Source organism: Uloborus diversus, chromosome 10, assembly GCF_026930045.1.
Source record: "Uloborus diversus isolate 005 chromosome 10, Udiv.v.3.1, whole genome shotgun sequence".
NCBI classification, from domain to species: domain Eukaryota; kingdom Metazoa; phylum Arthropoda; class Arachnida; order Araneae; family Uloboridae; genus Uloborus; species Uloborus diversus.
In genome coordinates, this window is record NC_072740.1 from 49515240 (window position 1) to 49536611 (window position 21372).

Below are 21372 nucleotides of genomic sequence, written 5' to 3' on the forward strand. Positions count from 1 at the left end.
GAAATATTTTTATCCCATTTTTTAAGAGCAGAATAAAAATTCAATTTTTTTATTGCCCATTCATGCTATAAATTGCTTTTCTTTCTTTTTATTATTATTATTTTTCTCTATAAACTAAATTTAATAATTCCATAATGTTCTTCACTAGCAGAAAGAAAAAATAAAAATGAAAGCGAAATAAAAAAAATTTGAGAAAGTCCATATCTTTTCTGTCTAAACCACCTTCTTATACCTCATACTGAAGTACAAAGAAACAATCCTACTTTTCAACTTCAAAGTTGAATTTCGGCACGAAAGAGTTTCTATTGTTTAGGTAAACAAATACTAGAAATCAATACCGAGCACAATGTATTGGTCTGCATTTTTTGCTACCAAAGGTTCAAAACACTTCGATTTCAAATAACTGGCAAACACGAGAAGTAAGCATACCATTTTATACAGGTTCACCGTCGACGAAAGGCAATATTTTTGACATTGATAAAGTAATATGGAAATTTATGAATCTCATTTTAAAAGTTGCATAACTAGTATTAACCTTCGTAACACTTTCTTTTATTGAAAGCAAAAGCAGAGTATTTGGTAAAGTTTTCAGAAATACTTCAGGGGAAGGTTTTATTTTGGTCTTTTAATTATAAACTATAAAAAAACACTTAAATATTTTTAATTAAATGGTGAAGTTTATATTCGTTATGTATACATTGAACCAAGTAACAATTAACTTTTACGAGCTCAATCATGTCAAATGGGCCATCCCACATAAATTTGTAATTTTGTCTCGCACGTGATGCTTCACACATTTCATTAACATAAAATAATTGAAAACGGTAATGAGCAGCAGAGTTTGTTGCTTAGGGAACCACAAACCTATATGTGACTTCTTAAGCAAAAATTTTCGTCATTAACTTTTAAAATTATTTATTTTTCATGAAATATAGGAACCATCACGTGCGGAACAAAATGACTGGTGAAATGGCCATGTAAATATGTTTCAATGGTTTAAATTATTATTTCCCAACAAATGAGATATGTTTCCTTTACGTTGAAACCTAAGCTTTGATAACCTAAAATTACCAACCCTTAGCCGTTGATAACTTGCAATTTGTTTAATCATTGTTTTATTAATGGACAAAAATATTAAAAGTAAAAGCATGCAGCAACCTACAGAAGTTGGCTTTGGATGTCCCGCACGTGACATATGCAAATAAATTAAATTTTAACACTAGAACCGCGGAAATTTCCGTATACCTAAAACTGCGGGCAGGGGTCAATTTGACTCACAGCTTAAAATGAGTTCGTTGATGTTTAAAAAGAGTCAAAAAAATATTTTTTGATGAACAGTAGTAATACTACTAAGATTATACAATATAATAGTAAGAGCTCTTGCATGTATTCAAGAGCTTCCTTGACCGAAAGCAAACGACGTTTTCTTGACAATTTTCTGCCGAGACAACGAATGGTTTGCAACTAGCAGTATAAATGCAGCTCTGTCAGATAACAAAAGGAAGAGAAAAAGCTAGTTTTACTTATCAGTAACCTGTCTTGTTCTATGACCTTGACCCATTTAACCTTCAGTGTCTACTGTAGGTAATTTTCATACCAATTGGGGAGCAGTTTTGACTGTTACCGATTCCAAGAATCGTTTCGTTTTGCATCTACTAAGGGAAGGGTCATTCTGACCCTTACCGCGGTTTCAGGTATAAGAATTAATGTCTCGGAAAAAAAAATTCTGAATGGCTAATTCTTTTACAGGTTAATATTTATACAATTTAAGAAAAAGTCAAAAAGTTTCAAGTCATTCCGCTTGTAAAATCTCTGAAAAAATAAAAATGAAATTTGATTTGGGTCAGATTGACCCCTACCGCTGTTCTAGAGTTAAGTCACAAAGTTATATATTAAAAATATTACTGTGTCAGAAGCATCTTTGTATCAGATGTAAATATTACCTAATGTGCTTGCTCCTGTTTAGTTAAATACAAGGTCCGGCTATTAATTTTCAGGACTAAAGTAACTGTAAGAGAACGAAAAGCCGGAAGATGGCGCTAATGATTGCATAATGAGCAGCGTTCTCTTGCGCATGTGCAGTGAAATCGGCGCCATTCTGAAGTAAGTGGTTCTCGTGGAAAGGCGCATTAAAACATAGATATTCTATTCCTGTTGTCACCAATGTACGATTTTTTTCAATTGCTTCCAGCGTACGTACGGACTGTGGCCGACCTGTGTGTGGATCATCACCGACGCTTTCGCGCCCGTCCCGAAAGTATTTAAAACCATTCAAAAGTTCAAGTGAAATTATTTCAACATTTCTTTATGTTTCTGCAGCTGTCTTGCCCGATTAAAAGCAAAATTTAATGTTAATTCTTTGCTGCATTTTTACTTCGACGACAGGAATTTGAGAAATACGCTTTAATGCACCCCCTTTTCACAAGAACCACTAACTTAAGAATGGCACCGATTGCACTGCACATGCGCAAGAAAACGCTCTTCAACATGCAATCATTAGCGTTATCTTCCGGCTTTTCTTTCTCCTACAGTTACGTATGTCCTGAAAATTAATAGCCGGACTTTGTATTAAGATCTAAAACAAAATGTTGGTGAAATTATTGAGTCCAATGATCCCGCACATGACGGTGGAATGGCCGAAATATGTTTTTGGACAAATAATGAAAGTAATAAGAATAATGCACAGATAAACTCAAAGTTATAAAACACATATTTGAAATTCAGCAACTGTAAAGGCAACTGCAGAAGTATCAATCATATACGTTTTGCTTCCGGAAAAAAAATTTACGCATTTCTACTTCTTGATTGTAGTAACTCCAGCTAGAATATATATTCAAATGTAAACGACTGATTTAATTTCATTATCAATAGGTATTTTGCAAAACGTGCGCCATACAATTAAAACTTGTTTTAAGCAGTTTTTGATGGATGTCAATCGTAGAAATACTTAAACCTCAAACTTTCCCCTAAAGCACTTAATCCGTAATCTAACGTGACTTTTAACGCATCAAAAACGTGTTACGAATGTTGTGAACCTTTTTATAACAGGTAATATCAGATGTTTTTTATATTTTATTATATAATTTGCGAGTCTTTAGATGCAACTCTGGAAAACACAGAAAATCTGAAAAAACATTTTACTTTGCACACGGGCACAATTTTTATATCTTGCATTACTTAGTCTTCAAATTGATTCATGTGCAAGTTTAAGACTTCAAATAAGTTTAAAAGTTGAAATAGTTGTAAATAATTGATAATTCAGTTCTGAATAAGACTATAGTGAGTTTCAAAACGGGAAGAGTTACATAAAGTACAATCCAAGAATAAATAATTGTTATTTTTTACGCTTATTCATTACGAGAGTCTTTTAAAAATCTTAATGGCATTATTTTTCGATTTAAACAGCATAAAAATCATGTGAACGCATTAAAAAAAAATTAACATAAAATGTTAAATAAATAATTCAATACAATTAAGTCACTTAAAATAGCATCAGAGCTATTAAAGTGAGAAATTTATTTATTCATAACGTATTTATTCCTTCTGAGAAAGAATGTTTTAGTCTTCCACAGGTAACCAAAACAATATTAATTAAAAAAATAGTTTTACTGATTTATTTTTTTTTTCAATAAAAACTAATGTTATAAAAAAACGGTTTTCTAGCTTAAGAGAGTGAATAATTGAAAAATTAAGCTAACAAATCCGAATGTGTAAAGAAATAAGTAATATAAAACAATTATGTTATTCTTCGTATTTTTCGTTAATTCCCTTGTGAGAAAATAGAGGAATTGTTTTGAATATAAGTAATTAAATTCTTCGCAATCTCCTTGATTAGGTTGAAAATGATCTTCAGCACTTAAATTAATTGAATTAAGTACTTAATTTTAAATGTTTATTTTCAGCAATTACAAGTCGATTGTAAATTAAGGAACAATCTTTTATTTTTAATTGTTAGTTACAGTATCGAGTTGAAAAAAATCTCTGTTTATCTGCTACTGTGTTAAAAATAAAGGCATTGATTATATTGATTGTAATTAAGAATGCAGTTTATTTAGCATGCGTTTTAACTGCTGGAAGATTTTTCTTATTATAATAAAAGATTTGATTTATCTTGCTTTACCCCAAAATAAAATATTATCAATATAAAATCATTGAAAGTAATACATACAAACATTAAAATTCTTAACTTTATTTAAGACATTTGATTTTTCCAAATATATTTTTAGTCTATGTACCTGCTCCGTATCATTATTTTTTTTTAAATAAATTCATCTAATTGTTTTAATTCCAAAAATGATTAGGGTCCCTCACTTTTTCAACACGCAAAATTTATGTAGGTGAATGTGGGGCAAAATGTAATAGTTATGATGACTAACCTTTTTTACAATGAACAAATTGGAATTTTGTTTTTCAATTTCAGTACAGAAAGAAAAACACTGAATTTTTATATAAAACTTGTATTAAAGCAATTTTTTCAGTAAATTTGCGCCTTCAAAGATTGTGGACATTTTTCACTTTTTCTTCTTTTTTTTTTTTCTTTTGTTATGGCGCAAAGTGAAAAATAAATTATTTTATTAATGAAATATTTTCTATTCGATTAGAAAAACTATTTGTGATCAAATTAATCAGTAAATAAAAAGTTGATTGACAAAATGAAAAGATAAGGAAACAATAAGTGGATAATAATAAAAATAAGTAACGTATGAAGAAAAATAAATGATGGAGTAAAAGAAAGAATGGTTAAGAAAATCAGCAAATGAATAAATGAATAAGTGGGTAACTAAATGAAGGAATGTAAATGAATTATTTAATAAATGAAAGCGAATGTAATTCAGTAGATAATCACGTGAGTAAACGAAATGTACTACATATTTTTGCTCCATCCACTTTGCCTATAAAATTCATGAATTTTATCATTTTATAGTAAAAAAAATAATTTTTTACTTACAAAAAAATATTATTATAAGAGTATCAGTTTTTTAAAACTGCCTGTATCATCAAATGCTTTAATATTCGGCGGTATTTTTTTTCCTGGAATAGACTTCATGTGCTAGTACATAATTAAAGTATTTCCAGATAGATGGTTCATAAAGCAGAGTAAATCTTTCACCATTTCACTTTTCCCCGCTATTTCACTTTTCCCCACAATCCCCTACATTTTCTTTTATTACAAAACAAATATTTATAAATCTCGTTTTCAAACACATCAAACGCATAAAACTGAATTTGTACCTTTGTGCTTGAAAATTAAAAATAAGGAATAAAAACGTATAACTGCACACAAATTGCATATTACTGCAGGTTTGAAGTAAGCTGTAATTTTTATGCAATTTTACGTTGTTATTTTTTATTTTCACATCAAAAGCTTGTTAAAATTATCTAAGTTGTATGTAACAACAGAATTTTTCCCTGGCTCCTTGTTCAGGGAAAAATCATGTAAATTTCCATATTTCATTTCAGTCTAGCGGTCAGAGGAGTCTGACTGCAGATGGGGAGGTTCTGGGTTCGAATAACGGCTAGGGCATAGATGTACTTTCTCCCTCCTGTTCTTGTCCTTTCTTTGTGTGAATGTGTTTTTATGCTGTAAATGGTTTTCTGATCCCAAGGTGGTCCCCCCCAATGGTGATCCCCATCTGACCCTATAAACGGGTCTTTATGACACAGAAGTCGGAGTTCACACCAAATTATGGTACAGTTGGAAAAGTGAAACAGCTCACCCCAAATTGCCAAACTGGCTAGCACACGACAACAACAACAACAGCTATACGTCGTTGCCTCAAAAAATAGTAAGACTTCCAAACCCAGAAATAACATTAAGATATCCTATTGTTGCTTTGAGGTGAAGATATCCTGAACTATTTTATGCATTCTCTGTACTGTACTATCATGTTCCAAAAACGCATCCGGTTATTTTCTACAAACTCTATGCGGCTGTCTCAAAATACCTCACCTGTATATCTTAAATTCAATTAACTAAGGGAAAAGCATAATTTTTATGTTATTAGGAACCACTATATACATATATACAACTTACCTCCCAATTGAAAACTGCTCCAATGATATCACTTTCCAGTTTACCTTGGCCAATTACTGCTAGCGTTGTTAGATCATCAGCTCTCCATACCCGTATATGTGCCTGAAACATAGCGGAAACTCTACATGCAATCCAACAAAATTTAAAATATCTTCTACAGAGAATCGAATTAAACTTAAGACAGAAAACATATTGCAATTTAATTACAAAATTTAGTTTATGAATTTTAATATGTTAGTTCATATGCGTTAAGCCTTCCATTTATCTAAGAGCAACTAAAAATGTTAGTTACATTTATAATTACTCCTAAATAAATGAAAAGATTTATTCATTTGATACATGTAATTATACATAAGGAGTAATTAAAAAATGTAGACAATGGCGGGCGTAATAAAAAAAATTTAAAAAAAAAATACATTTTTTTTCTCTTGGAAATTATGGATGTAATGATATGTCCTTCATTAAATTATGTCTGTTAAAAGATATTTTCATGTACCTATGATCGTTATAGAATTATTCTGAATGAGAGGTAATATTACAGTTTTGTTTTCCTTTCGTTTATTTTGTTATGTTTTATCGATTAGTAAATTCACACCTAATGCTAATACTCTAAATAAATTTGTTTGTTTCCTTTTACGCACAATGTGTCTATTTGGAATCTTATTTCTTACATTAAAATATATCTCGTAATTGTCCAATATTGATAGAATCTGTGTCTTTTGTTTGATACGTCTCTAACAAGAATAGTACCCAAGTTTTCCTTGCCTACTAATTGTAAAAAGAATGTCAAATTTCAGTGACAAGTAAAGGCGCTTCATTTAATGAGTACTATCATTTTGTTTGTTAGTGAACAGTTTCGTCGCTGTTAATATCTAAGTGAGCGGTCATGCCTAAATATTAGTCAATTTTCAGCTTGTGGATTCGTATTTCAAGTAGGTTCATCGGTTTCGTTTCTTTAACTTGTTCGTCCGTGTTTCTTGTAAAATTCACGTATGACAAAGTAGAAAAGTATATAGTATACTCTCTTAAAAATAAAGTGCTGTGTTTCACCAAGAAATAAGTTAAATAAAGCAAAAAAGTAGCTGCAAGCATGTTATTGGTGGCAAGTTTAACAAGTGCAATGGTGCTTTTACAAGCAACTCGTTCGTGACACCACCATCACATTGGTAAAACTTATCATCAATAAAAAGATTTCATCTAAAGTTTTGCTAGATTTATCCTTACCAACAGAATTGTAAAGAATTAGTTTTATGAAAAGTTTTTATTTTTTCCTCAAATTCATTGAGATACAATAAGTACATATACACTCTTAAAAATATAGTGAAATATTTCACCAAGAAAAAAGTTAAATCTAGCAAACGTTAGCTGCAACCATCTTATTATTGGTAAGTTTAACCAATGTAATAATCCTTTTACAAGCAACTAGTTCATAAAACCATCATCACATTGGTACAACTGATCACCACTAAAACGATTGCAGCTAAAGTTTGCCAGATTTAACCAATTTCTTGATCTTTTTAGGACACTTAATACAGTTTTTTTTTCCTAATAGTTCGTAAGTTTCAATTTGCATATTTAGCAAAAGAGCTTCCCCTTCGTAAACATTAGCTGTAGACCAAATATATATGCAAGTGGTAGTGCTATTTTTTTTAAAATAATTTTTGAGTCATTATAATCAATCGGTATTAAACTTTAATGAACCTTAAGCTATCTTTCCCAATTCATCAATATAACTTTTTTACTGCAATAAAAGTGTCATAACTAAGTTTTCGTGTTTCGAACCAGCATTAATAGAAGTTCGTTTAAGCAACAAAGATTTATTTACAGAACTAAAAACTCAAAAATATATATATATATATACGTTCTGTCGACATCATAATTTCCTTAGTGGGAAAACTAGAATTTTTGAGAAAAAAAAATATTTATCGCCTTAGAAGTCAAACTTTTACTTTCCAAAACCTAACTTCAAGTAAGTTATAACAAAAATAAAACTACTGTTATTTTACTCTTTTTTCATCTGAAAACGCATATAAAATGCATAAAAATGTATGCCAGTCATTTTAATCCATTATCTCTTAGGTACAAATCCGGAAAATGCTCATTACATTAAACTCGCTATTTATTTTTCTGCAATAGCTTACTGATAACTTATCAGTAAAAAATTAAGACTTCCTTTGCTTTTCAGTGCATTTTTTCCGGAAACGAGAAATGTTTAGAATATTTAGGATACTAAAATAATTTAATCAGCCATTCCTCGCTTTTCGTGCATTTTTAGCGATGTAAACATCCATATTAATTAATTTAACTTTATTTCATTAGAAAGATTTTCCTCGTGTTTCCGGTGTTTTGAGATAACATAGTGCAGCGATACTTAATAATGCAAAGAATTTTATTTCTAAACTAACTTACAAATTTCTCTGGCCTCAATCTCGAACATACGTATTATGTAATATATTTTTCAACATTTTTCAAGCAAACGGTTCACGAGAAAGAATTTATGGTTTAATCTTTTAATTTGTATTAAATCCCCTGATAATTGTTATTTCATTTAAAGAAGGTGTAATCAATATTTTTGTGCGAAGAAAAAGTAGAACATATTGTTGGTTTTTGTGTTTATCTTCGATGCTATTTTCGCACAGTATTGGAGCAAACGCACCTTGTGCTTCGTAGACATTTTTAAAAGCTGTTGGAACGGAGCGTATCCTAGTGGGGATCTATCCTAAAATTAAGTTTATCTCAGTTTTTGATGCAAAATTTAAAAGGGAAACAAAAGAAACTAAAAAACGTACTTTGCATGATTTGTATTTAATTATTCATTAAGTATGTAGTATACGTTCTAAAATCCTTATATTTTAAAAACCTCGTAAAATGTCTATCAATCCACAGCAGATGTAAGACGTAGACTACTTTTGGAACGTCTGCTGTTCGTGACACGCCGTTCGAACATTCTAACAGAAAAATAACTGTCAAAACGAAAAATACTGTCATTTCGGTTTTTTGGAGGGGATGCAATAACTTTATTTATATTTGATTATATTATATCCATGGAAATTGTTGCACAATCCAAAAAGAATTTTAATTGGCTACTGCCGTTAAGGAAATAAAGGCACCAAAATGACGTTTTAAATAAAATAATAAAGCCTAATCAGTATATCTAAACGTTTTCTGAAATTTCACGTTGGATATTGGTTCCTTTGAAAAATGTTCTGTAATATTTTCATGATGCTACATGCTAGTTGTGGTCAATGAAAACGCAAAAAGGCACATATTTTGAGCGTAAAAATATACACAAAACTTAAAAAAAGGTTTCGTTTGTGAAAAGACCGATTGATTTCATCCGTTTTGCTTTCATAAAGGTCTCAAAATAAAATTTTCAACAGAAAACTCTCAGTTTGAAAGCATAAAACAATTTGTACTTTTAGAATGAAACAGGATATAAACAATTATAGCAAATATTTTATGATCCACAAGCCATATAAAATACCTCCATTTATCTAAAACTGGGGAGCCAAAAGTATGACTGGTCGAACAGCACTTGAGAAAATCTTATTTGTTAAGTCTTGCAATTAAGTATAGTAAACCAACTTCAGAGAGAAATATGTTCTTAAAAATGGATAAATGTTCAAATATACGTTTTCAAAAAAATAACGAACGAACATACATTAGCTGCTCTAACTTAGCCAACACTTGAACCGTACTTCTCAAAAAGATTCCATAGATGCATTGCTTCTAAAAATTCTTGATGACACTTAGCTTGTGTGTCGCTACTTAGTTCAATAATAAAAGTGTAATAGTGAAATGCTATCATTTAGAAGTAAAGGTCTTGTAAAGCACGAAAATATTGTTAGCAATAAAAAAAACTGCTTTATAATTCAACTAGTGGTACCCGCACGGCTTTGCTCGTAGTAGAAAATTAAAAGGTCATTTGGTTCACCTGTATATTTACAAGTAATGGATGGTAAATTTCTCTCCAATTTGCTCGCTCATGTTACGGTTCCACGCCATGATAATTTGGTAATTTACTCGCCCATGTTAGGATAATTTGCTCGGTAAAATGTTCTTAAAATTCAAATAGAAAAAGAACAAAATCGAATTTTCAAAAAAAACGCTTCGAAGTGCACGCCTCCATGCTACAAACTAATTTTGAGCCAAATTTCATGAAACTCGGCCGAACAGTCTAGGTGCTATGAGTGTCACAAAGATCCAGACAGAGAGACTTTCAGCTTTATTATTAGTAAAGAAGATTAAAATTAACTTTGCACCACATGTTATATTCTAGTTTTAAAGTGAAACATTAAAAAAAATGTATTAAACAGCTTAGAGTTTCGAAATTTTTTGCACTGAATCACCATCTATTTAATAAACAAAATCATAACTTAAATATTTTTAAAAAAAAACCATTTTTTTTAAATTTAATTGTTTTTTTAAATAGAGTTGCTTTAAATCGCTAAAACTTGAAATATTTTAGGTCAGTTTTTATTTTTATTTTATTTTATTTATTTATTTTTTTTTTTTTTGTGAAAAAATTGTGCGCAAACATTTAAGCTTTAATTTTTTCCGAAGATTAAAAAAATATTAAAAATTTTCGAACATACTTTGTTTTAAAAAAATCATACTCTTTGCAGTAAATGTTTTTTTTTTTTTTTTTTTTTTTTTTTTTCAAATTTGCCGAAAAAAAATTAAAGTAACCTGTCTGAAAAAGATATGCTCCAAATTTCATTACTTTATCTTTATCAGTTCTTGACTTATAAGAGTTTAAATGCAGAAAACCGGGAAAAAATGCATCTTGGAGAAAAACGCATTTAAAATTTTGAAGTTAAGGATAATATTAGTTAAATGCGTGCAACAAAAATAATTACATCTTTTGTTTTATTCAAGATGGATACAAGATTCAAATGTCCTTTTAAGCAAAAAAAAAAAAGAATTTTTTTTTTAAATGATTAACAAAAATGCGAGAATGGACGATTTTTGTGTCTAAGGACCCCCTTAAATACTTACTCTAGTAGTTTCCCAACACTCAATTCGAAGTAGAGCTTATATACTTTAGTTTGTGATGATTAATAACTAAATGAATAATCAAATTGATAATCTAGACATTAATGGCACACTGATCTATCAGCATAATTAAGGAATACAACTTTAGAATTGTGCTGAAACGCCTATTTTATGATTACATGGAAAAACAATTCCAGTACCTTTGAAAGTATTTCCTTCTACTCTTTTCTTTCTTTTTTACATCTGAGCCATTCCCATACGCCCATCCATGAAAATCAACAAAAGTCAACAACAAACGGATAGACTTTAGTTCGTAGAAACGATGAATGAATATCAGTGGAAACGGAAATCCAAGGAAACATTGCATTTAAAGAGAAATGGCTAAACTAACCTGTGATTTGTTATCGATTCCAGATCCTTGCCCGGTTGCTAACACGTCATCGTGCGTATGAAGAGCCATGCTGGAAAAGGATAAAATGAGCTGTAGAAAGTTAAAGCCTCTAGAGGCTTTATGCATTTATGCATAAAACATTATTCAGGAAAAGACAAAGCTTAATTATTCTTGAAAGGATTTTGGTTCATAAAATAAGCGACACACACGCAAACACACACACACACACATATATATATATATATATATATATATATATATATATATATACAGAACTTGTTATCGCATTTAAAATTCGTAATATCTTTCTCTGTACTAGTACAACAAAACTGTATTGTTGTGTAGCTTATTTTTTAAAATATTTTTGGCTGAGAGTAATAAGCATTAAATAAAGGTTTTTTAAAGGTTTACAAACTATAAATTCTGTATTATGCATTCAAAAAATGCTCTTATTTGGCACACATTTGTTTCAAGCTCTTGGAAAGCCTTTTCAATAATGGATGAAAGTTATATCTGTGCAATACGTCAAGTACTATTGCTTTTAATCTCCTAGCTAATTTTTTTTCTAAACATCTTTTTCGCGAGAATCGCATATATTCTTTCTTTTTATCACTAAACTGTGAATATTTTTATAAGAATTTTTTTTAGCTACTTAAATTACATTTTAAATGCACAATGAAGTATGTAAAAATAAGCAAATATGTAACGATATGTTTCATAAGGAAATACAATATTTGAAATCACATGCTCCATGTTAGGTGACTTTTATACTTGTGTTACGTTTACGCAAATTGTTCTTTTTAAGCAAATCTGGTACGGGATTTCCGTTTTATGTCAATATGGATAGAGATTAAAGTTTTATTTATTCAGATTTAAGGTGCATAAAGGACTATAGGTACATTGCCACTCATCTTTTAGTGAGAGAATTTATCTCAGGTAGTTTTATTTCTAATTTTACGTTTAGTTAGGAGAATTTTGTTCTGAAATATTCATGCAGCAATCAAATTATTCATTTGGTTAGAGATTCATATCTCATAGAATTCATCATTCATTCAACTCGTGGAATCAGTCAATCACATATTTCACATAATTCAAAAATGATATTGTTGAATGTAATCGCTTTCTCTATTGGTTTAAAAGAAAGAACTGTGCTTAGATCTTATTGGAAGAGACATTTGCAGCTTTCCACGGAGTTCGCAAAATCTCTTCTTTAATCCACCATCGGACTTTGGAGGAAGCTTATTGCTATTTGAGAAACATCATTGGATGCTGAAAATCTGCCCTCTATTCTATTTAAAGAGCCGCAGTCTGTTTATCAGGGCTTTTCACTACTTTTCTACATGTCTTGCTGTATGTGTGTCCACATGTTTCGCATTAAACGTATTTGTTTATGTTCAGCTGTCTGAATCTCTGCTTTACACAACCTTTCAACAGCAGAGCGTGGTTAGTTCTAAGTTTTACCCAGCTACTAAATCACTGCAGGAGCGGAGTAACATGGGGGACGAGATAAAATATTCCGTTGAGCCTTTTGACGGAAGGAATTTCTCTCTATGGTGCAGGAGAATGGAAGCGGCTTTCGCAGCAAAGAATTTAGAGGTGTATTTGGAACGTGAAGCGGATTCTTTGAAAGCTAATGAACTTTTAGCGAGTAAGAAGGCCTATGCCTTGATGTTATCATTTCTTAGTGATAAAGTTTTAGTTTCGCTTTCGGAAGAAAAGACTTGTGCTGAAGTAATTGCAAAATTGAAATCGATCTATGTTCGAGAAGGAGCGGTCAGTCAGATATTGGTTAGAAAGAGACTTTTAACTTTGAAAATGAAAAAGGACTCATCCATGCAGGAGCATATTGATGAAGTGAACAAGCTCATTGCCCAACTAAAATCGTGTGGCGTGAAAGTGAGCGACATGGACAGTATTGTCTATCTTTTGATGTATCTTCCAGCAGAGTATGACGCATCGAAATCTGCAATAGAAAATCAGCCTTCGGAGAACTTGACTTTAGAATTTGTTTGCAGTCGTCTTCTGGATGCTGAAGCGCTGATGAGAGATCGTCGAGTCTCGGAGCCCAAATCGTGGAAAACAGAGTCATCAAATGGTGCAGCCTTTTCTACAAATCATCGGGTAGTGTGTAACAAGTGTCGCAAAACAGGGCACATTGCAAAATTTTGTAGAAGTAACATAGTTTGCTACCAGTGCGGAAGAAAAGGACATTTTAAGAGGAATTGCACAGTCCAGACGGGAAAGAATACTTCATCAAAGGGTGGAGCAGTTGCAGTGACTTTCGTTGTTGGCGAAGTAGAACATCGGTCATTTATAGCAGATAGCGGCTCTACAGCTCATATGTGTGCACATCGGGAATGGTTTGAGGAGTTAAAACCATCCTCAGGAACTGTGTCATGCGCTGCAAAAACCAGTAAACTGGAAGTAAAAGGAATAGGAACTATTCGCGGTGTATTATTTGACGGTGTGCAGGAGATCCTACTGAAAGATGTGTTATATGTTCCAGAACTAAATGGAAACCTCATTTCAGTGAAACAGATACAAAAAGCTGGATACACTGTGAGATTCAAAAATGACGAAGCAGTCATTGAAAAGGAAAGTACAAACTTCGTTTTGTGCAAGCTGAATTCAAAAGGTCAATATGCAAGTGATTTTGTTCCCTTCATTTCAAATTCCTTTGTTGCAGAAAAAGATGGAGGTGAACTGTGGCATCGCAGGTTAGGACACTCCGGAAACCATGTTCTGAGCAAACTAGGATTACCAATAAGCGAAAAATTTTGTGATAAATGTGTGTTAGCGAAGCAGTCCGCGAACCCTATAGGAATAGGAAACCGAAGAAGAGAAAAAGCTCCCATGATGACAATCCATTCTGACCTATGCGGTCCGGTCAACCCACCAACTCAAGCGGGTGAAAGGTATGTGTTAACATTAGTTGATGATTATTCTCGTTTTTGTGAAGTTCGTCTTCTTAAAAAGAAAAGTGATGTTCCCGTGGAAATCAAAAAGTTTCTCAAATTGAATGAAAGCGTTCGAAAAATCCGTTGTGATAATGCCCAGGAATATGTTTCAGGTGAACTTAAAGTGATAGCAAATAAACTTGGAGTTACGATAGATCCCTGCCCTCCCTATACTCACGAATTGAACGGAATTTCAGAGCGGATGAACAGATCACTTTTTGATAAAGCCCGTGCACTTTTATATGATGCAAATTTACCTAAGAACTGTTGGGGATATGCTATTCAAGTTGCAGCATATATTCATAACAGAATCCCTAGTTCAAGCCTAAATGAAATGTCACCCTTTGAACTAAAATATTCCCAGAAACCGGATTTAAATCAAATAAAATTATTTGGTTGTGATGCTTATGCCAAAATTCCTGATACTCGCAGACAAAAATTAGATCCGAAATCTAAACGAATGATCTTCATTGGATATTCTAGCATGGGATATCGATTAATGGATCCTGATACGCACAGAGTTATTGTGTCACGTAATGTTCGCTTCAATGAAAATAAAGTATATGTGCAAGATAGAAGTAATTCACCAGACGAGCTCCCGAAAAGAGAAGAAAAATACGAGGAAAAACACGACAGAAATGTAAATAAAGAGTTAGGAGAAAACGAAACCAAAACGCCCGCAGCTGCACCCCGACGATCAGAAAGAAAAAGTAAAAATCCAGAACGATATGAAGCAATGTACACGTCAGAAGAGACGTTGACCTTTTATGACATCTCAAAACTACCGGAAGAACAACAAGCCCAGTGGAAAGTCGCGATGGGGGAAGAATTGCGCTCCATCCAGATAAACAAAACTTGGGAACTGGTAGATCTCCCTGATAACGCGAGCCCCATAAAGTGTAAGTGGGTGTTTAGGAAGAAAAGAGATGGAACTCTCAAAGCCAGACTTTTGCGCCAGAGGAGACCAGCAGAAGGAATACGTAGAAACTTATTCGCCAGTCATTGGGATGCCTTGTTTACGATTAATTCTTGTTCCGATTCTTCAAGAGGATTTAAAGGCTTATGTGATGGATGTGAAAACAGCTTTTCTGAATGGTGAGTTGCAAGAAATTGTTTTTATGGAACAACCGCAAGGATTCAACGATTCATCTGGCAGAGTATGCAAATTAAATAAAAGTTTATATGTTAATAAGGAATCTCAAACTGAAAAACGGATTAAAACAAGCTCCTAGGCAATGGTTCTTCAGATTTTCGCAATTTATGTTAAAAATTAATTTTAAGCAGTTAAACTCGGAACCGTGTATTTTCATCAGAATTGTGAATGGAAGAAAAATAATAATTTGTTTATATGTTGATGATATTCTTATCGCTGGATCAGATGTTTCAGAAATAATGATTGTGATTAAACATCTTCAAAATGAATTTCAGATGTCCAAACTCGAACCAGCTTCTGAATTTTTAGGAATTCGTATGGAATTTACTTCTACTAAATTAGTGCTAGATCAAAAGGAGTATATTCTTAAACTATTAAAGAGATTTAACATGAGTGAGTGCAAGCCGAGTGCAACACCTTTAGAAGCAAAGTCAACTCCAGCTGACTTTGAGGAAGGAACTATCTTCAAAGGACCTTACCGTGAACTAGTTGGATCTTTATTGTATCTTGCGATGACAACACGACCCGATATACTGTTCGCTGTGAACTGTCTCAGTCAATTGCAGGAGAATCCAACAGAATCGGCTTGGAAAGGACTTAAAAGAACTTTACGATATTTAAAAGGTACATCGGATTATAAAATTGTGTATAGTAAGGGTTGTGACTCTAATGTTGATTTATCTATGTATGTTGATTCAGATTGGGCATCAGATCCGCGTGATCGCAAATCAGTTTCAGGTTACGTTATTTTTTATAAAAAGTGTCCAATTTTATGGAGCGTGAAGAAACCAAGTTCAATAGCTGTTTCTTCTACTGAAGCTGAGGTACTCGCAGTTGGTAAGTCTTTATTAGATCTAGTGTATTATAAAAATATTGCATGTGAATTTCTTACTGTAAATAACATTGTCATATATGAAGATAATCAATCTGCAATCAAATGTATAACTAATGAAAATAGTTCTGGTAGATTGAAACATATTGATATTAATTTAAAGAAAGAATTTCTATTTTTATTAGAAATATTTTAAATGTTGAAAATATATATATTGAATATGTTTCTACTGATAAACAAATTGCTGATATGTTTACTAAGGCTCTTCCTAAATTTAAATTGCATGAACTTATGTCATTGTGTTGTTTAGTAATAAGCGATTAAGGGCGGGTGTTGAATGTAATCGCTTTCTCTATTGGTTTAAAAGAAAGAACTGTGCTTAGATCTTATTGGAAGAGACATTTGCAGCTTTCCACGGAGTTCGCAAAATCTCTTCTTTAATCCACCATCGGACTTAGGAGGAAGATTATTGTTATTTGAGAAACATCATTGGATGCTGAAAATCTGCCCTCTATTCTATTTAAAGAGCCGCAGTCTGTTTATCAGGGCTTTTCACTACTTTTCTACATGTCTTGCTGTATGTGTGTCCCCATGTTTCGTATTAAACGTATTTGTTTATGTTCAGCTGTCTGAATCTCTGCTTTACACAACCTTTCAACAGATATATCTCATAAGATTGGACGTTAATAAATCTGATGCCATTGAAACACCATATGATTGGACACTCGAATATTTTATCTAATTCAGCAATAGTATAACTTGTGTGATTTATCACTTACGTATTTCATATAATTCAGCATTCATACGAGGGGGGACCCAAAAATAACCCGTTTTTTGCTCTAAAATGTTTATTTATTAGTTAATTCACAACATTTCGTTAGTCTCCTTCAAAGTGTTACCCCTTAGATGCAATACACTTGTTAATTTTTTTTCCCACTGTTAGAAGCTCCCCTGGAACTCTTTAACTTTGACCATGTCCAGTGCCCGTTGCGAAGTAGTTTTTATAGCCTCTACATCATCAAAACGCTTCACTTTCAGATTTTTTTATCCTTGGGGGACAGAAAAAGATCACAGGGGGCTAGGTCTGGCGAATACGGGGGTCGTTGAACGACTGGCCACCCCTAAGAGGCGAAGTAGCTGTTAATAGTGAAGGCTGTGTGTACGGAAGCGTTATCATGGTGAAGGAACCACTCTTCTGATCGCCCGCACGAGATCCAACTCACTCTTATTTCTTCTAAAGTTTCGTCAGTCGTAAAACGACGACTCTCGTTCATTTTTTGGCGGATTTTTCTAAAGTTTTCATCATTTCGAGGCGTTGAAGGGCGCTCAGAGCGAGCATGATCTTCAACATTCGTGCTACCACGTTTAAAGCGCCCAAACTACTCGAACACTTGTGCACGGCTCAAGGCATCGTTGTTGCAAGCTTGTTGAAGCATTTAGTAACCTATTCGTAACCGACTTTTCAAGCAGGAAGCAAAATTTCAAGCTTACAGTTTGTTCTTTGAAATCTGCCATAGAGATTTCACAGGCGGAAAGCAACAGCACCTGGGTCATTCTCACAAAAAGGTGACTTTTACAGTCCCTTAGTAATAAATAATAAAAACTTCAGTATGTTCCTTAATATTTTTTTCATGTGTTTTAGTTAAGTTTTGAACTAATTAATTTTATGCATGACAATTAAATAAATTTAATATTTCAGTTTTATTTTTTAATAAATGTTGCTTTAAAATCCCCTCCTTGGACGTCCCTAAGTCTGTGAGACAAAGCAATTTGTAATTGGTCTCAAACTGTTTCAATTGGTTTTAAATATCTTTGATTGTATTAACTAGCTAAGAGTTCTAAGATGTTTTTAAAATAAAATTTTTAAAAAAATAAATTGTATTTATAAAGAAAATGACTCATAAACTTTGTCCCTAAGATTGAAGTCTCCCTCCGTGGACACTTAAAATAACTTAATAAATACATAATCGAGGGCAGCAAAAGTCAAGTCCATATAAGGTAAATGGTAGGATACTTATCCATTTTGTTTTCTAGTGATCAATTTTAGTTCTCTTGTACACGTGTTGGATTGTTGTGTCTAAATCTGGTTTGGCAAAGTTCTTAGTATATTCTCCGTGGTCATCATACAAAAGATAAAATAAAACTGTTTTGTATTTGAAACATCATTTTTAGATAGCAAAAGTAGTATATTTGATAAAAAGAAGCATTCCATTTTTTTTAACTTTAAAATCAAAACTCTGAAAAATTCTAAAGCTTACTTTTGTCTCCTCCGTGGACTTCCCCGTGGCATGTCCACGTCATCTCCTCCGTGGACATGCCACGTCCACGGAGGAGATGACGTGGTCCACGGAAGGGACAAAGTCTTAGAAAAAATCATAATAAATTTCAGTTTGCTAAACAAAATATAGGGCAATTTTATTTTGTATTTTTTATAGAAAAGAAATTAAATTCGACTCTTAAAGAAGTTCATTTTGTCAGTTTTTCTGTGAAATGATTTCAGTAATGCTTTACATATACTATATATCTATATATTCTATTAATAGTAGAAAAAAATGACAAAACCAAAAAGTAAAAAGAAGTCAGACGTTCAAATCCAAACGAGGAGGGAACAAAAGAAACTTAGCATGCGACGTGCTAGACAGAAATTTAAAAAAAAATCCTCTTATGTTTGAAGAAAGTAAGAAAAAAACGAGAGAACGTTACTACCAAAGAAAGGCTACCAAAGAAATGCTGACGATTCAGTTGACCAGAAAACAGATATCCCAGACTGTGAAACTTTAGTTTCGGTACTTCAAAAAAACTGTAAGAATGTAATAATAAAAAATGTTGAAGAAAGTTTTATAAGTGATGTAGATAAACAAATTCCAAAGCATATTTCACCGTTTCCAGGAACAATGAAAATTCATGAACTTGTATTTAAAAAAGACCAAATAAATATGGAAGCAAGATACCTCACCTATCTAAGTTGTGGTGATCAATGTAAACATTACCATTTGGGATTAATTCATCGAGAAAGGATAAGAAGCAAACCGAAAATCGATGATTATGTTGTTGTACGGCAGGGATGCACAACCTATAACCTGCGGGCCAGAAGCGGCCCGCGAAGCTTGTTAAATTGGCCTTTGGCAAGTTCTTCAAACAAAAAAGAAAATGATTTTTTTTTAATTAAAAAAAATATCTTTTGATTTATTAGGTTTTTTTTTTACTCATCAATGAAACTAAGAACATACTTTCGATATTTTCTTTTCCAACTAAATTAGGTTGCACTTTATTGATTTTGTTACAAATGCTAGAATGTTGATTTTTTTCAATAAAATAGGATATTCATAAAGAGCGAGGTCCTGAGTCTTTATTTCAAAAGCCTCCACATTTTGATTTGTAAGAGTCACATATTAGTTCATATAGCTTTAAAACGCATGTTTACTTTCATAACAACCTTTATTGACACTTTCTTACATAAAAAATATCCTCCGTTGACTATTGTATCCCCTCCGTGGACGAGGTAGGATTTAAAATATTTGAAATCTTTTTCAAAATAAAATAGAAAACTTAACCACTACTATAGGGACATAATTTTTAAGCAAACAAAAACATTTATGCAATTTTTATTATTTTTTTTACTTAGTTTTGTTAAAAGAATTTTTTTGGCCTATTTGTACCTTTTGTGTGAGAATGACCCACCTGAGAAAACCAACACTACGATCCGACGTTATCAACTAAACTGACGCCACTTGCACAGCTGGTTTGTGAAGGTCTCTACTTGGAGCCATCTAGCTGGAGAACACTCTACTTCATCTAGGATTGGCATCGCACCATTAGTCCGGTTCCTTTTGGGTCCCCCCTCGTATATAATTTAACGCTCATATAACTCTTGTGATTCTCTGCACATTGAACTAATAAGTTCAACATTAGTGTTAATGGTTCAACAATCTTGCAACAAATGTTTGAAACCTATAGAGGACACTTCGAAAGTGTCAAAAAAGTAATATAAATCCCAGCACATGACAAAATATGCTTCTTTGAAAATATTAATTTTGGGAAAAATCGCATTATTTGCACAAAACAGTTACTCGTATGATACATGATTTTTGACATGCTTCTTTTATTTCATTTAAATTAACACGCTTCTTTAAACTTTTAAAATACCGCCTAAAAATCTACACTTTAATTATATTCGTGCAAGTTTGCTTATTAAATGTAAAAAAAGCTTTTATTCAAATTATTGCAGTATCTTTGCATTAATCAGGAGCCTTCCCATCAAACGTTTACGTGACTATTTGAACTCTTTTGCTCATGGGTAAAATATTTCATTTTATACCAATCTCTTGATAGAGAGAAGGAAATTAGAGATTATTACGTGCGTATATTAAAGGTGTTCTAATAAGGAATGTAACCCAAGGGTCGATACTTCCCTTTAATGAGAAAAGTTTAATGGTCTCTTCTTTCAAAAATTAGCTTTCTTTGAACGATAAAAGTAGGGAGAGGAAATTAGAAACATGACGTTTCAAAAAGCTTTAAGAATTTTGCTTAGTATTCAAAGAAAATTTTTTATGATTAAAGACTTAAGCCAGTTCTCTCAATCTGCAGGTTCTTCAATGAATATCATATTCAAGAGAAATATGCATTGTAGTTGAAGCAATTAAATAATCAAACTTACAACATTAAAGTTGAAAGACTATTAGCTTTGTTTTTTTTTTTTTTTGCTTCTTTGTGTTCAAATTCAAAATCATGTCGTTATGTCTCCTATGTTTCAACACTTGCAGACTTAGTTGAAAAATATTTTTGAAACATTAAAATCATTAATTTATTGCTAAATATGTTTTATTTTTTAATGGAAATAACGATTTGGTTGCCATATCCTGAAAATATTAAAGTAAATATCTTTAAAAGAATCGACAAATTTTTGCAATTGCTATTTTTTTTCGCAAAAAAAAATACCTCCTTCAAGAAAATCAGCAGATGTTGCATTATTTTTCCTAGGTCAATGATCATTATAATGTAACACAACCA

The 21372-nt window shown here is 32.1% G+C and overlaps 1 protein-coding gene across 1 annotated transcript in view; it reads right to left on the reverse strand.

The window, feature by feature from the left end:
• LOC129231488 (echinoderm microtubule-associated protein-like CG42247) overlaps positions 1-21372 on the reverse strand; it is a gene marked incomplete in the record, with an annotated part of 287722 nt that overhangs the window by 146054 nt on the left and 120296 nt on the right. The window contains 1 exon segment of the mRNA XM_054865816.1: positions 11421-11490. Coding sequence (XP_054721791.1) covers positions 11421-11490 — 70 coding nt within the window.